This window comes from Gigantopelta aegis, chromosome 9 (assembly GCF_016097555.1).
Source record: "Gigantopelta aegis isolate Gae_Host chromosome 9, Gae_host_genome, whole genome shotgun sequence".
Lineage (NCBI taxonomy): Eukaryota > Metazoa > Mollusca > Gastropoda > Neomphalida > Peltospiridae > Gigantopelta > Gigantopelta aegis.
Window position 1 is genome coordinate 75460836 of NC_054707.1, and position 21485 is coordinate 75482320.

Genomic DNA, 21485 nt, shown 5'->3' on the forward strand with positions numbered 1-21485 from the left:
TGTCTTTCTTTTATGAATTATTAAGTAAAAAGACGAGATATAGGCGGCCATATCAGCAACAGCATCAACTTTTATATTAAAGTCATTTATAGATAGATGTTCATCACAATGTATGTGATAAAAATTTTAAAAATAATTAATTGTAACGTATTATTTAAAATACTTTTGTGTTTAGCTCAGTGTTTAGGTCCATTTCACAAATTATTAAACAAAAATATTTAAAAATAAAAAAATTGAATTAAAATACTTTTGCATTGAGTTCAACATTAAGTTTTTATATTTAACTTAATCTCACATACAATAAGTCCTACTTCAGTAAAACTTGGTTAATAGTTACATGGATGTTCATCAGAAAAAAAAAAATGGATATTCTAAACAATAAAATCGAAGTAACTTCCAATATAAATTATAAAAAATGGAAGGTTTTTTTCTAATATACATTGATGCAACTGTCATCGACATTGATTATGTTTATGGTAGGTGAGGGTTAATTTTACTAGTGACCCTTTTTCTAGGTAGGGTTGGGTTCCCAGAAACAGTTTTAAAAAATTTGTTTTAAGTCTTGGCCATTCAGATTTAATTGGGTATGGATGCTTAGGACTACAATCTTATTTCGGGTGTTAAAAATCAAACATAACCATCTTTCATTTTTCAAAAGCTGTTTTATAAGATTTTATATAATTATTTTTAAGTTGATATATTTTTTATGCTTTATGTATGTTCTACTTTGTAATACAATCTTTTATTCAAGTTGCAGTATCCTTTAATGTACCGTACTGCCATTAGTACTTTTGTACAAGTATTTGAGTAATGACCAGAACTGTCAAATCTTACTTAACACTGTTAAGTACTGGGTACTGTTTTGTGGCCTTACTTTGGACTTAAAGCATAAAGATATTTTTCACTAGTCAATTTCGAATATAACTGGTATGTGCTTTGGAAATAAGGCTTTATGTTAAGTACATGTATACGACTTGTATAAATAAAATTATATTTGATCTTATCCAGTGGTTTGACTTGTGGCTTTAATACCCTTCACTTTATGCTAATATTTTGTAGTATTAAGATCACAAACCCTCTAAAATTAACAAATGTCAAACTACAATCTAATTAAAATTAGCTCCACTGGTTAAGTACTATTACCTGTGGATCTAACAGCACCCCGTTGGAGCTCATGTCCAGTTAACTACCAATCAAAACCTTACTTGCAAAATCATGCCAGTGATTTGAAAAGAATTTGAAAACATTCGGGATTATGCCGGGTGAATCACGAAGTATGCCAGAAACTAATTTCAATATAAAATTTGTTTCAAGACAAAAAAAAACCATGATGGTATAGCCATAAAATCTGTTTATACTAGTATACAATCCAGACTTTATTACTGCACTTTTTCCCCGTTTCTTAATGTTGAAATAGACCAACAAGAACGACTATTGCATAGTCTCGCCCAATATTTTTAGAACTTGTATGCTCCCGAATAACGCTATAAAAGGCAAAGTGTAATTGGTCGATATTTAAATTGTTATTTATAGATGAAATGTCACCCGAACATGGGGAGTCCACGCAATGCTGTTAGATCTACTGGTAGACCAGTAGAGTTAATTTTAATCAGATTGTCACACACTACAGGAAGAAACCCGACAGCACCTCCTTTCAATAATGTTCCAGTTAAATACATAGTTGCCGACAAGTTTTTTTTTTATGTAGTGTATGTATTAATCATTAATATGTGACATTTTGTTAATCAAGGAACTCAAAAATTATCGATACAAAGGTATTGGATGTCAAACATAGGATTGTTGTTATATTAGAGTGGAGGGTTAGAGAGCATTGATAACTGTCCAAATGTCCATGTAGTTCTCTTACTGTCGGAGTACTCGGGCTGCTTTTATTATATGAACTGGCTGGAACACTCATCACCACCAGTGGATTGTATTAGTCTTAAAGATGGGCAATTTACATCTCTTCTGTCAACACTGTGGGTCTCTTGCTCTCTTAAGGAGACAGACCCTAGTTTTTAAACACTAAGACATATTTTTCACCGTGACCCTAGTTTCAACCTGTAAACGGACACCAAGTGTTTTTAATTTACAAACCAGTAACAAATTTGGATACAACAGAGTGAAACAAGTCTGCGACATTGAAATTCTCTTAAATATAGACTAAAATGAGTCCATAATCGTTACATCTCGAACGCACATGCGTTTTTAAAAATACGAAAAATGCATTGTGTGGTATTGGAAACACCAGAATGACCTGAAACACTTCGAATGTATGGAAATGGATAATCTAAACAATAAAATATAAGTAATGCTCGATTTAAATGATCATAAAAAGGCTCTAATAGTGAAAAATATGCCTTAGTGTTTAAAAACTAGGGTGTCCCTGTAAGGCCGCAATCAGATTTATAATTTTTGCATGTGCACCTGCTTCCACACACTATCCGTTGTCTGTCAAATTCCATTGTACTGAAATCACTTTGTGTGCAATCAAAGTTGACGGATAACTTATGCAGAAGTGGGTGCAGATAAAAAAAAATTGAAAAAAATATTCCAATTAAAACAAGCCAGTAAGTAGATTTAAATTAGCTTTATTCATGTTACATTAAGTACAAAACGCATGTACACTTTGAACATGTAACATGCTGCACTTTGTACACAAATATATGTAGCAATTTAATTGACTGGTTGCCACATGTCACTAGCCATGTTTCCATAGTAAAGAACATGTCAAAAGTATAAAAAGAAAAAAAAAACATTTACACATTCAATCACATCTTAGTATGGCAAAATGTATACGATTGTACAATGATTTAAATTAGTACTTTATTTACAGGTAAACTGCATTTACATTGTAAGGCAGATGTACACAAAAGCTTTTCACACGTCTTTGGCCAGTTAATTAGGAAGTCTTGGTATATGTATCAAAATAAAATGTAGCTTACTAAATCCAGTTAAGTTTGTGATAGTGGAAACTTTATATAGCATATACTTTTCCATTAACTACCACGATTATCCTTTTTTTTTCTATATGTATGTTTTAATACATAACCATCACATAATTATGTATATCCATTATTGCTAAATGCAGCTTGTAATGACTGTTCACATTCACAATTGATATGGTCATTGTGCTTCATTTTTCTTTTGATATTTAGTGCAGTGCAGTTTTGCAAACATTTGTAACCATTATGTCTGAAATTTTATAGTTGTAATTAGTATCTGTGATTTGTGGGGTGACTGGTAGTAATGAAAGCTTGTACATTCATATAAATGAGTTGCATTTTTTTAAGATGAGCTGTATCAAGACTAGGCCAATGCTTTTTTTAAACAAACTGACACCATACTGGAACTTTGAATCCTAGTCAGATTTAGAAACCAGACTACTCGGGTATGTCTGGAGAGGAAGGGTTTTGGGGATAGTAACACACACACAGCTTTTTTTTGTTTGTCTTAATACATTTTCCTAGTAAGCATGACATGACACCTCCCACCCCACCCCCCTCCCAAAAGAAAAAAAAACCTTGCTCGCCAGTCTGCCCCCTACCCCATCCCTGCACAACGTCTTGCACATGTGCCTGCTATTGTAATTATAGTCATTCAATATGAAAGGAATGTGACATCACAATCCCTAATTTGAGCCATTAGCCAGGATTCTATTGTAGAAAAAGACTAGAAAACTGAAAAAAATCGTAAACTATAATTACAACAAATGAAAAGAGCTTGGTCCATCAAACAGGACAAATTGGATGTTATATGATGATGTTATGAATATAGAAAAAGCTACTCATGAATGGACGTTAGTATCTCTTATTCCATGTTTTGTTTCAGTAATGTACAATAAAGTCTGTGTTCAGCAGTCGCGGACTAAAGTATCAAAATGTGGCCTATAAAGACTGTTGCTCACTACAGATCACTCTGTAACATATTACATGATTATTGGAAAATAGTGAGGTGTAATAAATGTAGTAGATTAACACATCCGATACCATTAATAACATCTAACATTAAATAAATTTAACAGATCTGATATAACAGTTTATCACATGCAACATATTACTTTAACACATTTCATGTGCTGTGCCGAGCAGACCTCAAACACCAAGACCGCCACATCAGCGCTATTACCGAATCTCAACTGTTTAGATTTAAGTATGTGCTGGGTGACGATCATGGGCCTAATTCACTAAACTCTCGCAACTGCGATCTCGCAGTGCAGTGCTAAAATACTTGCAAAGAGGATACTTTGTTGTCTAGCAGAGTCTAAGAGAGCTTTGTGAATTAGGCCCCATGTCTTTAATATGCAGTGTTGCCCCGATTACAACTTGCATATCATTGATAAGACTGTTGCATCAGCTAACGTGGGTTGGCGCACATTTCAGATGACTGCCAACTCAATTCGGTCACATTAACAACTCAATTCATAGTCACATAAACATGTATTACGTAATGATTTAGCACTTTCAACCGTAGGTTAACACATTCAAAGTATAACTTTTACCCACAATACCAGTAAATGGACGTCGGAATTTCATTGTCAATGGCCAGTAACAAGATTAACGACAAGAATAAATACAAAAGTAAGATGTGAAAACTTGAGTCATTTGTAATTTTTGTATCCGCTAGTCGATAATTATTACAAATCTCAGAGCATAAAACTTCGTAAATGACACCAACAAGGTTTTTGTTATGTTTCAACTATACATTCAACACTGTAAACTAGATGCACTGGAAGCACAAGAGTAGGCACAACGTAGACAGTTAAAATAAGTAGTAGAACAGCTTGACTAGTTCATCATGCAAATGAAGGTAATAAACATTAAAAACTACATTCCCATCAAAGATGAATAGTTTTGTTAAGCTATAATATTGAGCAATTTTTCGATGTATCCATCTACAATATGACTGTTTTTGAATTAGGATTATCATAAAACAACAGGAGCCTAGATCTGTTAAGATTTAAGATTTCAAAAAAAAAAGAACACCAAAAAACAACAACATGCATAGTTGAAATTTCAATCTCGGACATGTAGAAAAAAAACAACAACATGCATAGTTGAAATTTCAATCTCGGACATGTAGAAAATGTATGATTTGACAAACAATATACTGGTAATACACTTGCTATATATCTTCACAACAGTAGAAATAGCATATGTACTACTGTTAGCATATGTACTAACAGTAGAAATATTCCTTCTAAAGGCACTAAACTGAAAGTTGTGAGAGAATTTGTTTTTATTATTAGTATATGCGCTGTTAGACCTTCTTATATTCTTTTTGGTTTCCATGATATGGAGCAAAAAGAGGCTTAAATTAAAAGTTTAACCTAACATTCACCAAATACAAACTGAATGAATTTGCAGAATATGTTTAATAAGTTTTGTCATGGACTCTAAAGGGAGATAATAAACATTTTTCTAATCCTAATGCACTGACTGAATGAATGAATAACGACACCCCAGCACAAAGATACACATCAGCTATTGGGTGTCACAAATGGTTCTGCACTTTTTTTTTTGTTGGTTATATTTGTGGTATCTGTGAAAAGGTTCTTCTCGAGTGATACCAACATTTAAAAAATATTTTGTAATAAATTCATTAAAACTTTCAATTGAAATTTGCCTATTTAATAAGCCTTAATTTAGCTGCATCTTGATATAGCCAAGAAAATATTAATTTTATTATATAAAATTTGCAGAACTTGTATATTTAAACACAGCATAATGTATAAAGTTTGTTATTCTGGTCAACGCTTACAAGACTGTACCAAAACGTTATTAAGGTCAACGGCAGTCATTCTTCACAACCTTGTTTTGGCTTTGTACACAACACATAGAACCTATTCAACAGTAATTTTTTGATACGATATATTTCACAAAAGGTACTTTTTTTTTCTTTCCAGAATTGTGAAAAATTAAAACATACCAACCTGTAAACATTACGTTTATGTTTTCAGAAGTCTGGAAAAATTCCAATGCAAAATTGCTATAAAACAGTTTTTGTTTGAACATTACTAATGCACCTGAATGTGGATAAAGAAAATCTTGTCATTAATTTTTTTTACCATTTACGAAATAAGGATTTCAAGTGAAATTACGGTGAGATATGCTATATTTATTGCGTACAAAGCCAAAACAAGGGTGTGAAGAGTGACTGTCATCGACCTTAATTACTATTTATACGTATCAGTTCTTAGTGTATTTGAAATATTTTAACACAATACACAGAAGATAATCACTAATAGCACTAAATGAAGATAACAGGCAGAAAAATAAATGGTGACTAAATGGAATGAGACATTTAAGCATTTTGAAAGACCACATGGCACATCAGCCTACTATCTATGTACAAACATGGCGGAAGACACACACATTTCATTAACACTGAAACTATATGCTGCAATCTCCAGAATATTTTATTGCAATTAAGCATTTAGTTTCTTCCTGTAATGTGTCATTCTTTGATTTATGCTAGCACCAATCTATTACAAAGCAATCACTGAGTGAGAATAGGAATGTTTGTTTAATAACACCTCAACACATTTTAAACTATGGCTAGTTGATGTCTAACATGGTTATTTCAACACATGGGCTACTCCTGCTACATAACAGCAAGGATTTTTTTTATATGCACTTTCCTAAAGACAGGACAGCACATGCCATAGCCTCTGAAAGTCCTTACCATGACCAAAATCAAGGCAAGCTGAACATCGGCCTTCTAAAATTTGTACTGTAAGGCGATCAATTTGCCAATCTCCTAAAAACAATTAAAAATTCAGGCATGGCTTGAGGGAAGCACAAGTGGTGACTCACTTTTCCTGGTGTAGACTTGTTTGATGTACCAGCCAGAGGACACTGGATTAAATGGGGAACTGCCCAACAGGTCCACCAAGAACGATTGATCTGACAATTCATCACACCTCAGACTAACACTTTACCACCCAATTCAGGGATGGGTGGATAGCTCAGTTGTAAAGTGCTCACCCGATGTGCAGTTAGTCTAGGATCGATCCCCATCGATGGGCCCATTGGGATATTTCTCATTCCAGCCAGTGCACCATGACTGGTGTAACAAAGGATGTTGGATAATACATAATATAAGAGACCCCTTGCTGTTAATTTTTTCAGCCCATTGTGTGGTAGTAGTGTGTTTCCATTCTAATAAAGTCTGATGCAATATATAACTGTAATTAAAATATGTTGAGTGCTACATTTAATAAAATATTTTTCTCTATCTCTACCACTGAACTCGCATCTCATCCTTAGAGCATAATGCTTTGGAACTATTTGGTTGTACAATATACTAAGCAATATATTACACCAAGGAAGCGAGTGTATCCACTGATAGCAGCAAAAACAAAGTATTAAACATGCAGGTTTGGTTGTGTCTTTGTCTTCTTGCATAATATATTAGTAAACAATAGTATAGAGTAGGATGGTGAGATTGCCAGGTTAACCACAACACCAGAATACTGAATAATCTATACTCAAACACAAGTTGAACAGCTGCCCGAAGGAATGTGAAACTGTCTATTTTATGTTTTGAATAATTTGGAATATTAAAAAGTTCAAGTTGATGTTTGTTTTATTCAATTACGCCACTAGCTCTAATTTGTATAGATATAGTAATTGAAAGAAAGTGGATTTTTGAACAAAACAAACTTCAATTGTTATCTCGTTCAGTAAGTACAAAGCACCAATTCAGATGACATTTAACAAACATAAAAATAAATTAAGACACCTATGCTACTGAACACACACACTGCATCACATTCATCAGAAAGGCATTTTTCACAACCATCAGTAAGACTGGACCAACAATTATTACAAATTTTATACCACACAAACAAATCACTATACTTGTATCAAAAGAAATTCTTACGTCTTCATTCCTGTCCCGAGTCAGGACCCCGATCTTATCGGAGGTCAGACTCTGGATGGGCGTGTTCGAAACCCTAGTGGTATATGAGCACGTTAAACTAGTTATCTGTCTATTTACGTCTTCTTTTTATTATCTTGCCAACCAGTTGTTTTAATTGGATATTATACATACTTTACAGAATGAATCTTTGCAACACAAATTCACCTATCTGGCAAAATAACCACAATAGCAGAGATGTAGTAGAATGTGAAACATTGTACAAATCAGACTTATGTAGGTTATGGGAGACTGACGTAACGGCCAACATGATGATAAAAATCCCTAAGTATTTAGATATAAACTGCCCATTATTATGTACAGTAAAGTGTCTTCTTTTCTGTCTTTACAATAAAACTATTCTGCTAGTATGTTTCTTCTTTTCTGTCTTTATAATAAAAAATATACTGCAAGTATGTTCTGGCCACACATTACTAGACCAAATTATATAATAAAAGTAAGGAGAAAAAACAATCTACTCTACATAAGGTAGGTTTGACGTTGTGAAAAGAAACTTTGTTCATTTTGAAACCAGTAGCTTACCTGCCTGGTAACTGTTTTATTCAGACCAAAAAAGACCAAGTTAATTAAAAAAACACAATAAAATAGATCAGAGTAATGCCTAGCATTTAAGTTGACAAATCATGTAGTCCCATATTAAAAAACGACATACTTTAACATCAAAGCCAAATACTTCAACAAAGATGCAAGCTAATAAACTAAACAAGTTCCAGTGACATACTTTTCAAGCAATGTCTGACACTTGGCATGATATAAGCTAACTGAAGATTGCTTACAAAAATGAGTTGTAAAAAAAACATGTACCTCAGTATGTCTTTAATTGTCCAGATATCTTTTTTATCAGGCAAAAAAAATAAAAAAATTGTTTGATTAAATAAATCCAATCTTATTTGAATATCATGAGAATGAAATAATGACACAAAGCTATTCTGCTTCAGACCGTGTGATGGCTATGATGACTGCACTGCCTTCATCAAGTTTTTCAGATTGTCGATGGACTGTCGGGTTTTGTTTGTGACCGCTATCAGTTGATGGTTTTGCTGAACTTGTCTCTGAAAATTAAGATAAATTAACACTCATTAAAAACATATACACATTTTACAGGCACTCATCATTATGACATTAAAATGACCAGGGTTTAATTGTAAACACAATAAGTAATGTTAAAGTTCCCAGCTCACGTAAGTACCATATTATAACATTATTTACTATGACATTAAAATGACCAGGGTTTAATTGTAAACACAATAAGTAATGTTAAAGTTCCCAGCTCATGTAAGTACCATATTATAACATTATTTACTATGACATTAAAATGACCAGGGTTTAATTGTAAACACAATAAGTAATGTTAAAGTTCCCAGCTCACGTAAGTACCATATTATAACATTATTTACTATGACACTAAAAAAGTTCAAGTTTAACGTGCACATTCACAGCAAGCTGCTACAGCACACACCTGTCATGGGCAAAAGTTCTCACTACTGCCAGCTCACCCTGATGCATATAGGAAACAACAAAAACAACCCAGAAGGTAACATTTTGTTTTCAAAATCTTGATTAGCGATATTTCTAGTCAACTGAAAATTGATTAGCAACTGATGTTTGTTTTAAAATTGTGTAGCGATCTCTGGAACTTGCATAGCGAATTGTGGCGCGATACTCAACAAAATGTTCCCTGAAAGGGCAACACACAAATCAACATTTAATTTACAAGCTATACTATATTCTGCCATGTTTGAGATCAAACAATAAATATATATGGATTCAATAATTGTTGTCTGTCATTTTTATTAAATATCCAGTGCTAGAGATATCCTATTCTACAAGATACAGTGCAACAGGTGTGATGTCCTGCATGGTACTCACGAAGTGGTCTGTCTGGAGTATTTTATTAGGATACAAAAGTACTTCAGGTGATCAATGAGTTCTGAATGTAAATAGATGTGATCCAATTACCTGAAAACTCTCCTGAAGCTGTTTTGACTTTACTTCTAACTGAGTCTTTTCATTGGACAATTCTGATGTTTTCTTTTGCAGCTTTCTTTTCTCATCTTCCTTCACTGAAAATTAGACAATATAAAATAAGACAGATGAAACATTAGAAAACAATTCTGATAAATATATTAGAAAGTCTGTCCTATATTCTTGATCAGCAGACGACTGTTACTTACCCTGACCCAGTCTGTGACTAATTATGCCCAATATTTCTTATAACAGTATATATGAAGTGTTCTGCTTAGAAATTCTGATGGTGGAAATAACATGTTATTTCTGTACAAACAACTGTGAAATTTATTAGTTTTGTTTAACGACACCACTAGAGCCCATTGATTTATTAATTGTTACCTATTTCATGTCTAACATTTGGTAATTGGGAGCAAGGAATCTTTTATATTCGGTCCCACAGACAGGATAGCACATACCATGGCCTTTGATATACCAGTCGTGGTGCATTGGCTGGAAAGAGAAATAGCCCTATTGGCCCACCAACGGGGACTGATCCATGGGCTACGTCCCGTCCCACTAAATGACTGTGGAATCCATTACTTATTTTGCTCACATAGTATGCTACCCTGTTAAAGCAAAACGCAGTAAGTGGTGAATTAAAATTGTTGAGAAGACAACTTTTTGTGCCTTTTATCCATCTGGTAAAGGCTTGAATGACTTTGATTCTCAAGCTTAAATGTTCTAGGAAGACATATTTCTCCGGTATTGTCACGGGGATTCTATAATTACCGTAACTGAATAGAACACGATTATGAAAATATATCTCCTAACTGTATATCTATTAGATCTCTCTGTAACAGGCTGTTAAACCCTAGTATGGCTCGTCTCTAGGTATGATCAGAGATACGATCTTATATAAAGTATATATTATTATAGCACGTTAGTTCTCTAGAAACACAACAAAAACACAATACACTTTGGAATCTGTATTAATCTACGCTGACAAATGTACAGCCGTAGTAGTTAATTAATAACAGCAATAATAACAACCCAGAACTGATCATTTAATTAGTTAATCTCTAGGTGTCTAGTTACACAATATGCGAATCACTTCACCGTTACACCACACCCACACGTGTGATAATTGAGAAACGCTTCCAGGAGAAGTTAATTAATAAAGGAATTACAACACCATTCCTAACTGGTTAATTTTTAATTAACCCTTACTACTCGTTCAGTAACGTGTGATAATTTAGGAACGCTTCCAGGGGAACTTAATTAATAAAGGAATTACAGCTCTATTCCTAACGGGTTAATTTTTAATTAACCCTAACTACTCATTCAGTAACCTTGTGACACAGAATTAATACTGGTACCGATCACAATAAAGACAATAACCTACAGTGTACCTAGGTCGTCTAGGATGACTGGCTACGCTTTATATTACCAAATACTCGTATAATGTTAGAACAAAAAGTCTACGATTTACTTCGTCAGATGACCGAAGACACTGTCTAAAGAATATTGGTATAATACAGTATTAAAATATTTAAAGTCACATCAATCACATCAAGGTTATACACAGAGCAGAAATGATATTTACCAAAGTCCAAACGGACTAACGTTCCCAGGAAGCTTCCTTTTCCGTTTCTCCTCGATATCTCTAAAACACTAGCTATTTATTATAAATCAGGATTTTGCCTGGGGGTACAAGGCGGTACCTCACGTATCATCTGATAGTCTACCTCTACTAGAGTCGGTATATTTCTCTCTGATCGTCAGTCTGGCTGTCGCCAACCGCGAGCAATCTCCTGGCCATAAACAGCACTACCGGAGATATTACGTAACTACTAGCCACATGGCCTCCACAGCTGGACTAAGTGCATATTGGAATGTCTGATCGCGCGAAGTATTACGTAACAAGTTGCCCATCTGGGCTACGGGCAATAAACTGCACACGGCCCTTTAACACAATTAAAATCGCCACAGGCGAAAACAAATTTAAGAGCATGTTCCGTGACAGGTATCTAGCTATATTATTCTGCACCCCCACCCCCCACCCCCTTCCCCACGTACACTCTTCATACATAATGTCCGAACCCCACTCTCCTCTCTCTGTGTACGTACTTTATGGATGGCCCCTTAACTTAAATGTATCTAAACCAACAAAACATGAACAATAAATGCACGCAACATTACGGTTTTACCTGCTTTAGCTGCAATGTACGAGTTGACCATGGCCAGAGCTGCAGGGTCAAGGGCAGGTTTGTTGTTTGCCTGTTCAATCATAAAGAACATAGGTCATGATCACAAATACAAACAAGACATATCATACAAGCTGTCGGAAAGAAACGCCTGCCATTAATAACTACAGAGAAAACCACTGTTTTGATGGTGTAAGAAGTTAAAGTGAACAGGTTTCAGATAATAACACAACGAGCACAATTGTTTATTAATCGGTGGCCACTGGATGTCAAACATTTAATTATTCTGACATTAGTTTCAGATAATAACACAACGAGCACAATTGTTTATTAATCGGTGGCCACTGGATGTCAAACATTTAATCATTCTGACATTAGTAGCAAGGAATCTTTCATAATGCATTTTCCCCACAGACAGGACTGCACATAAAACAATTTTTGATATATCAATAATGGGGCATTGGTTGGACCAGGAAAAAATCCTATCAGAGAATAGGTCTACCATGGGAGATTGATCCATCAACCCATGCACCTCAGCTGAACACATTACTGATTAAGCTAGGTGTCACCCCCCCCCCCCCCCCCCCCCCCCCCCCCATGGCTTAATAGTCTTGCCCTTATAACATACCATGTAGTTAAGCCTGGAGTCAGTGTTATAGTATGAGATACAGTAAAACCTCTCAAAACTGCACCCTCTATAAACCGGAATCCCCTCAAAACCGGACATTTTTCATGGCCCCTTTTTAAATATTTATACAGAAGAGAACCTCTCTAAAATGGATACCTCTTACAACCGGATTTTTTACTTGGTCTCGAGGGTGTCCGGTTTAGAGGAGTTTCACTGTATATTAATTACTTAGCACTTTGGACAAAAAACTCTAGTTTTCTTGAGGTCTGAATTTTAAAGTTTTATACGCACGAGCCCAGAATTCAGTGTTATAGTATGAACTTACTTGGCACTTGGGACAACTCCAGTTGCCTTGAGGAATGGAGTCAAGAGGTGGGTTTAAGCATTCCAGGTGGTAAACACGGCTACACACAGCACACATCAGAACCTCTCCCTCTTTACCACACACCGCACAGCTGTCATCAGTAATCGGATTCTACAAAACAAAATACACTGCAAGTATACTGTAGAAATGACATATTTTGCTCTCACACATGAAGGCAGGGTTGAAAATTAGTAGCCGCTCGATCACCCATGGCGACCTTTATTGGCTAAGGGCAACTAAGAATTTTACAAAGGTAGTCCATTGGGCAACCATCGATTTTAGTGTCTGGTGAGTATGGTACTAGTTAAAAAAGAAACATACTGATACCGAATCAAATGTGACAAAAAACACCACGTCTATGTTGGAGCAAACTACAGATCAGGCAGTAGAAGACATAGAACATGTACTATATTCTGACAGCGCCAACATAATGAATAAAGATAAAATTCATATAAAAACATATTCAGTTTTAAACCCATACCGTCTCAAATAACATTCTATTGGGGGTAAAAGTGCAGCGTAAAAAAAAAAAATATATTCTTTACAAATTACCATCAAACTGCATAGGTTAACTCCTTCTTTTTTTTTTGTGATACAAGTTTTAAGGCAACTGATGGAACACCAAAGATAATCTGAATGACACAACTGTAATACATGATGCAGAAAGCAGAGCCAAATGGGCATTTGGCAAAACAGTGGATGATTCCATGGATTTCTATTTAGGAGTTATTTGAGTTGGTATGGGTTTCAAACTTAATAACAGGTTTTTATATGAATTTTTACTTTATTCATTATGAAGTTAATGCAAATGGTTATTATTCAACAAAGAACACTCTAGTTTTAATTTTAGCTATGCAGTTAAATTCCAATGTGATAATTGGAGGGCTAGTTGAATTTGAGAAGGACCAGTCAGATTTGTCTTCAACTGGCCCTGCTGGCGACCTTGGTTTTCATGTTAATTTTCAACTTTGTGAAGGCGTGATGAGTTGAGAGTAATCTCCCTTGGAGCACCCAGTAGGTTATTCAGTTTCAATCACCCCTTCACGACTAGTACATCAATTTGTGCTGGAAACTACATGGCATTTTTTCACTGACCAATCATCTACTTGTCCCAACCAACTGATGATGATCACTCAATCAACTAAATGCACTTGTATTTTGTGGAACTGAAATATATATTTTATTTAAAGTGTACTTTTTCAGCTATTAAAAAATATTAGCTACACAAGATAAATCAGTAGGGGTGGAGTTTCTCCATTAAATTTTCTAACAGGGTCTCACTTCCTCATGTACCGGTAAATGGTAAAGTCCATGTAAATTTCAACTGAATTTAACAGTTAACTTACATATCAGAGCACCAAAGGAAAGGAATATTTGCTGCACATCATCTTAGCACTTTTGAAACCCGCCCCTCCACTCCTAGAGCACCATGGACCACTCAGGTAAAAGGGATGTCACTGTACTGCATATGATTATATTCAATCATAGAACTTGTACTAATTTTTCTGGTTAAATGGGTTAAACTTTTTTGATAGCTTAAACATTAACTAGTAGATAAAATATTCCAGATTAACTGTTTCCTTAGACAACACAAATAAAATAATAATAATATTAAGTTTATAAAATTATAAAACAAGTTAAACATTCAAAACATTTTAAACAAATACTAAACAAATGATTTAACAAACTAAATATGATAAAGAAAAAACCTAGAACAGTTGTGAGAAGAGTTGAAAACTACAAACCTCCAGGAATCCATTCTTCCAATCACCTGGACTGTCGGAAGAATCGGGCGTATTGGGGCAACTATTGGTCGGAGAAGGACCGTGCTTGGGTGGACGACCTGGAAATGCGACATAAACTCATCAAAATAATCATTACTACCTTCTTCTGATTTTTTTAATAATAAATGTATTTGCTCAAAAAATAATGTGCAGAATAATATTATACAGACTCAATTTTAAAATATTGTAAACCAGATTAATATTTCGACATACATTTTTCGCTATAATGCACCTATGGTCCTTCCCAAATGGAACGCCTTTTTTTTTTTTTTTTTTTTACAAAACACTTTTACTTTTTTTCATATGTCAAAACAAACTGAATTTATTTACAAAAAACATCTTTGAAGCAGGATGGGATGGACTATAAGTGAATGTTTGCGACGAGTAATTTTTTTTAAACACCCGTTAATATCTGCAATAAAAATAACGCCTGCGTATAAATTTCGAAATTTGGGTAAAAACAATGCAAATATTTATGCGTAATTTGTTTTCCCGGTTTAATTTGTTTTCCCAGTTTACACAATGTATAAGTCCTTTGGAATGAAAACAAAAACTTAAAATATTAACATCTTTTTAAATGGCTTTCAGGCAATGCAATATAATTTATCTGTTCAAGTTATGTCACTAATATCTTAATACAAAAGGTTATCAGGAGACCGAGAAGTGATCTCTGCATTACAGTTGTGATTAATACCACAATAAAAAAACATCCGTTTTGTTTAATGACACCACTAGAGCACATTGATGTATTAATCATCGGCTGTTGGATGTCAAACATTTGGTAATTTTCACTTGTAGTCATCAGAGGAAACCCGCTGCATTTTTTCATTAGCAGCAAGGGATCTTTTTTATGTACTTTCCCACAGACAGAAAAGTATATACCACAGCCTCTGAACAGTTGTGATGCATTGGTTGGAATGAGAAAAATTGATTACATATTATACAGTAGCTTGTGGCAGCGATTTACTCACACAGATGTACACACATGAAAACTGCAGGTGGGAAAGTAGCGCATTTGAACTAACTGCGATTTTGCTCTTCAGTGAATAACAAAAATGTTCTATTTTTGTGTAATTTCAAAAACAGAGGTCTGACAGCAATATTTACTAATAGTGCAGAATGTTATTTGCTCCATGGAGTGTGAACTTATATTTTCTCTTCTTTTTTTTCTTTTTTATCTTTCATATATATATAAAACAGATACACTGGTGGCACCTAAGTCTGCGCACCTAAGCATTTGTGTTATATTTTAAAGTTAAAATATTTCTTTAAAAATATTTGTTACACTGCCAGAGTACAATGGAATACATGGAACAATAAACGTGTTACAACTAAAGTTATTTTAATTTTAATGTTTTTTAAACTCAAGTAATGAGCACATTTTTAGTGGGACCCCCCTGCATTTACTGGCCTGCATGACGGCACATAAGTCTGCGCAGCAAACATTAAAACAACACTTCTGTCGCTAATGTTTACATAAAACGGCAACAAACAATGGATTCGACTTTTTGTAAGTTCTAAATAACAAATACTTCCTGTTATAGCCTGTTTCAGAAACATTTAGATTGTGCAAATGAGATAAATATAAATGGTGTCCCATGCTCCTTAGTTTGGACAACACAAAATAACTATAAAAAAAAAAAGTCAATGTAAAAATATTCATCATTATTCAACAAAAATTGTCTGTTATTAACTGTGTAAATGAGCACAAATAGTGTTCGTTTGACATATAGGACAATCAATGATAATTTTGAAACAAACTAAAGCTAAAATAGGCCATGCTGTAAGTGCAATCTTCAAAGTCTGTGTGCAGCCATTTTGCATTGTGTCACTCGGAGGGAAATTCAAAGTATGCTTGGATGTTTACGTCAACAGATAAAATAAGACATTCATTTCATTTATCGATTCATAAATTACAATAAGGTATGTATTGAAGCTTCTATGTAAATTTATGTAAGTTGATATGCAAGGTTGATCATTACAACGTTGACAGACATGTGTTGACAGGTGATAGAAAAACATGTTATCAAGGCTGGCAAAAGTATACTTTTAGTGCATTAATTCAGCGGGGTTTTTTTCAATAAAAGTGTTATCGACCAGTTTTATACATATATTCACAATTAAGATGTGTTGTTTTAACAACAGTTTTGTGAGTTAAATTAACGTTGTTTGTTTGTTTACAAACATACCCCGACACTTGTTTCAAGACGTAATGTAACGTCATTAACGTGCGCAGACTTTTGTGTCGCGCAGACTAAGGTGACACGAGTGTATTCAATTAATAGAGACAAATTAAAAGGACATACCCTAGTTTCAACCCGTGAAAATTAATACTAAGTTTAGTTAATCTACAAACCAATAACACATTTGGATAAAGTTACAATAGAGTGAAACAGGAGTCTGTGACTTTGAAATGGTGAAATACCCTCTAAAAATAGACTAAAACTCGACTCCGTAAGTGTTACTTCTTAGATGCACGTGCGTTTTTAAAAATATGAGAAATGCATTTTGTGATATTAAAAAGACCAGGATGACCAATAACACTTCGAATGTATGGAATTGATAATCTAAACAATAAAATCTAAGTAAAGTATGATTTAAGTTATCAAAAACGGTTACAATAGTCAAAAATATGCCTTGGTGTTTAAAAACTAGGGTATGTCCCTTTAACAAAAATATAATCAAATATAGTGTTTAGTAGGATAAAGAATTTGAATAAAATTTAAGCTCAAACTTTACATCAGGCCAAACAGAAATTATTGACAAAAAAAAAATATTCTTGGGGGAGCCTGGTGCAAGGTACAGTCTAATACCAAGCCTCATGCAGAATAAATCATTCAAAATTTATAGACATAAATGCAAAACATTGACTGACCGATATATAGGTTTTCATGAAAACTTACCTCTTGGTCGTTTTATGCCATGAGGTGAGTTGAGCAAATAGTTAGAAACCCTTTTCCTCTGAAAATACAATCGATATACTGTAATGTAGCTTTTTCTAGTGAATAAATTTTAATATACTTTATAAAAAGAAGGGAGGTAACTTCAAGCTATATGATGTTCATTAAAACAACTATACAACTGATAATAAAAGTTCAAATTTGTTTTGTTTAACAACACCACTAGAGCACATTGATTTATTAATCATTGGTCACTGGATGTCAAACATTAAAATTAAATGGTAATTTTGACATATATTCTTAAGAGAGGGAGCCTGTTACATTTTCCATTAGTAGCAAGGGATGTTTTATCTGCACCATCCCACACAGACAGGACAGCCTTCGATATACCAGTCATGGTGCACTGGCACAAGAAATAGCCCAATTAAAGGGCCCATCAATGGGGATTGATTACAGACTGACACCACATCAGTCAAGCACCGTATCACCGGGCTACTTCCCACCCCTACTCATTGAATAGATACAATATTGTTAAATGGAACAAAGGAGCTTAGCAGTTTTGCTAATTAGAAGACAGTTGAAGCTTTCCACTATAAAATTTCAGCCTCAACTTTAAAACTATTTATTAGTGAATAATATAAGTTAACCTACTGCTTGTTCAAAGTGGTATGTAAACTGAGGATTGGCGGTTGATCGTCGTTTTCTTTCAGTTCTTCTGCCCTGCAATTCTGCAATAAATATAAGATACGTCAAGTTTACTCAATAAAGAAATCAGATCACAGTTAAGTCACAAAGCTGCAAATACAACAAATATTTAAAACTAATTCCAGGGATCTGGTACCATTCACAAATTGTTACATTAAAGTGAAATTTTTTTGCAGAATATGTACACTACAAGCTCATATGAACAATATCTGGGCCCAATTTCACAAAACATTGTAAACGTAAATCTATGACTAAGCCACAGTTCTTATTATTAACAATAAACCAAATATAGTTTAAAATACAAATATTTTGTTTTCTTTTGTTAATAAAATGCTCCATCTTCCATAATAATGTCATTTTCTGCGTGAAATAAGATTCCAAACACATGACCGGTTTAACGGATAGTCGCAGACGTAAATATACGATGTTTTGTGAAATTGGCTATTTGAGTGGAGAGAACAAACTCTAATGGAGGGGGCAAAGTCTCTAGAGGGGAGGGGCACAAGACATATTTTTATTTTTATTTTAAAAAGTAAGCCAAAAACAAATGTACATTTTCGTCCTCAAATTGGCAGCCCCAGTTCCATCATGCCTACACTACTTGTGTTGCATATTAGATTGGAAATATATGTAATCAGTACTGTAACATATATCTATATAAAGACGAACTAGTTAAATATGTTCCTAAATTTGTTACATATTTACCTTTCAGTGAGTCAGGTGATACTAAATCGAGGCAAGCCATAAACTCTATTTTCTGGAATAAAAAATTAATGGAGATTTGCATTATCAAACTGTAGACTGCTAAAATACATGATAAAAATAATTGCATAATTACTTAAGTCCAAACCAAATTGTTAACAACTACAATAAAATACTCTCCTACCTTTAATTACCGTTACATTTCCCAAAAATTTGGTCCAGACACAAGTTGTGAAAAAAACATTACAGTAATACAGATTCCACATATAAGACAGGAAAGTACATACCACGGCCTTTGACCAGTTGTAGTGTACTGGTTGAAATGAGAGAAAACCCAATCAGCTGAATGGATCTACCGAGGTGGTTCGATCCTCCAATGTAAGTACCTCAGGGCGAGCACTCAACCAACTGAGCTAAATCCTGCTCCTAAACCATATAGTGTGACTACACTCAATCAAACATTTCAACCAATCACAACCAATTCCTGTATTTTAAAAATAAATTTTTAAAAATCAGGTATATTCTTTATATCTATTTAACAAGTTAAGTAACTAAGACATTCTAGTGAAAATTATATTAATGCAGTTTCAGCATTAACCTATTTTGGTGAAGAAAAAAAACAGCTTTGCAGAGAGCAATGAAGCACTACAATAGGTTTATCTTCAAGAAACTCAAACAAAATTCTCAAGGTAAAAATCACCTTCCTTTCTTCGGGTGAGCTATTATGTCGTTTGTCGATGGTCCTTCTGACATCTTTCACGTCTTTGCCAGACACATCTGAGTCGGAAAGTTTTCGATGTTTTGATATTTCTGGTGGAGGCATCCGGTTTTCATTATGGTTGTTTAATGCTTGGGAACCCTGCGAACAGATACAAGACATTTGAATTAAAGAGACTGGACTCGGCTTTGTGCGATTGTAACATGTTTTCAACCAAGTGTCTTTTTAATGACTAACATTTCACATTAAAGTTAATTCTCTGTTACCATATTATAACATCATGTACAAATATGAAATACAAGCTCAAATGCACTTTTAAAAATCTTGTGTGTGTTCACTATGAACAGAGATCATCAAAAGTATCCGCTCGATTCGTTGCCTGTGCCGCCATTGCTCGGCAAAGGACAAACGACAGCCTGTTGTCAGTTTCAGTTAACATGTGTGTTTGACGATTTCAAATTGTAGGGTTCGTCTCAAAAAATTAAATGAGAAATCTTGCGCTGTACGAAGAATATTCGGTTGAGGATACGGTACTAGTGTCTTTCGTTAAAACCGGTTTGATCTTGACAATGTATTATCAACAATCATACTTTCCTATTTCAGAATTAATATTTTATAAAGTGTTAGACTTTTAAAGTTTAGTTTGTATACTAGTAACACATTGATCATGTATATATTTTTAAAATAAAATATACTAAAGTAGACAATGAACATTTTCACTTCTTAATTTTACCTGTGTTAAAATCGACAAATTCAAATAAATATTCTTTCATTTGGAAAGGGTAAAGTTAGGTGGTTTTGTTTTGGTTTTTTGGGGGGGGTTTTTGTTTTGTTTAACGACATCAATTGGATGTCAAACATCTGGTAATTTTGACATATAATCTTAGAGGAATCAGGTGCAGGGGGAGGGTATTGGAGGTCGAAACCCTTACCTGCCCAAGCTTAAATTTTTTAAAATGTTTTCTGGGGGAGCATGGCCCCATATAAACTTCGCTCAACAGAGTCTATAACCCCAACCCCGCTGAAATCCCTGCACACGCGCCTTGGAAACCCGCTACATTTTTTTTTTTTTTGCAAGGGATCGTTTATATGTACCATCCCACAGACAGGTTATCACATACCATGGCCTTTTATATACCCGCCGATGGGGATCGATCCTAGACTGACCGTGCATTTCCAAAAAAACACCTTTTTACGTCTAAGTAATGAATAAAAATAACATATAGTCTTGAAAAATGTTACATAAATCAAACACAACACCCTCTTCCTCTACCCCTAGAGCGTTACGTAATTATTAACACCCCCTTACATGTAACACATATGCTAACCGTTGGCCATTGTCAAAATTTCAAGGCAAATCACCCACCGACCCCTGGAAAGGTGTTGTACCACACCTCTATGGATATAAATATGTTTGGGAGATATGAGACGACCCCACGATCAAGACAGTTAAATTTGTTCAAAATACCGCGAGCAGCTCAGCTCCTGCGCAACTCACATAAAGTCCCAGTTCTACTGGCGTCCCGCTAAATGAAGGAAAACAAAGCTGACTAATTTGTTTGTAGTTGACCTAGATAATGTAGATAAGC

General features: G+C 34.3%; 1 protein-coding gene across 1 annotated transcript in view; it reads right to left on the minus strand.

The window, feature by feature from the left end:
• Positions 1-2575: 2575 nt before the first annotated feature.
• Positions 2576-21485, minus strand: part of LOC121380436 (PHD finger protein 21A-like) — a 44316-nt gene continuing 25406 nt past the window's right edge. The window contains exons 6-14 of the mRNA XM_041509249.1: positions 19879-20037; positions 19182-19233; positions 18423-18499; positions 17775-17832; positions 14833-14930; positions 13049-13198; positions 12099-12168; positions 9901-10004; positions 2576-8993 (exon numbers count right to left, since the gene is read on the minus strand). Coding sequence (XP_041365183.1) covers positions 8892-8993; positions 9901-10004; positions 12099-12168; positions 13049-13198; positions 14833-14930; positions 17775-17832; positions 18423-18499; positions 19182-19233; positions 19879-20037 — 870 coding nt within the window. The 3' untranslated portion in view covers positions 2576-8891. The remainder of the gene's footprint in view (positions 8994-9900; positions 10005-12098; positions 12169-13048; positions 13199-14832; positions 14931-17774; positions 17833-18422; positions 18500-19181; positions 19234-19878; positions 20038-21485) is intronic.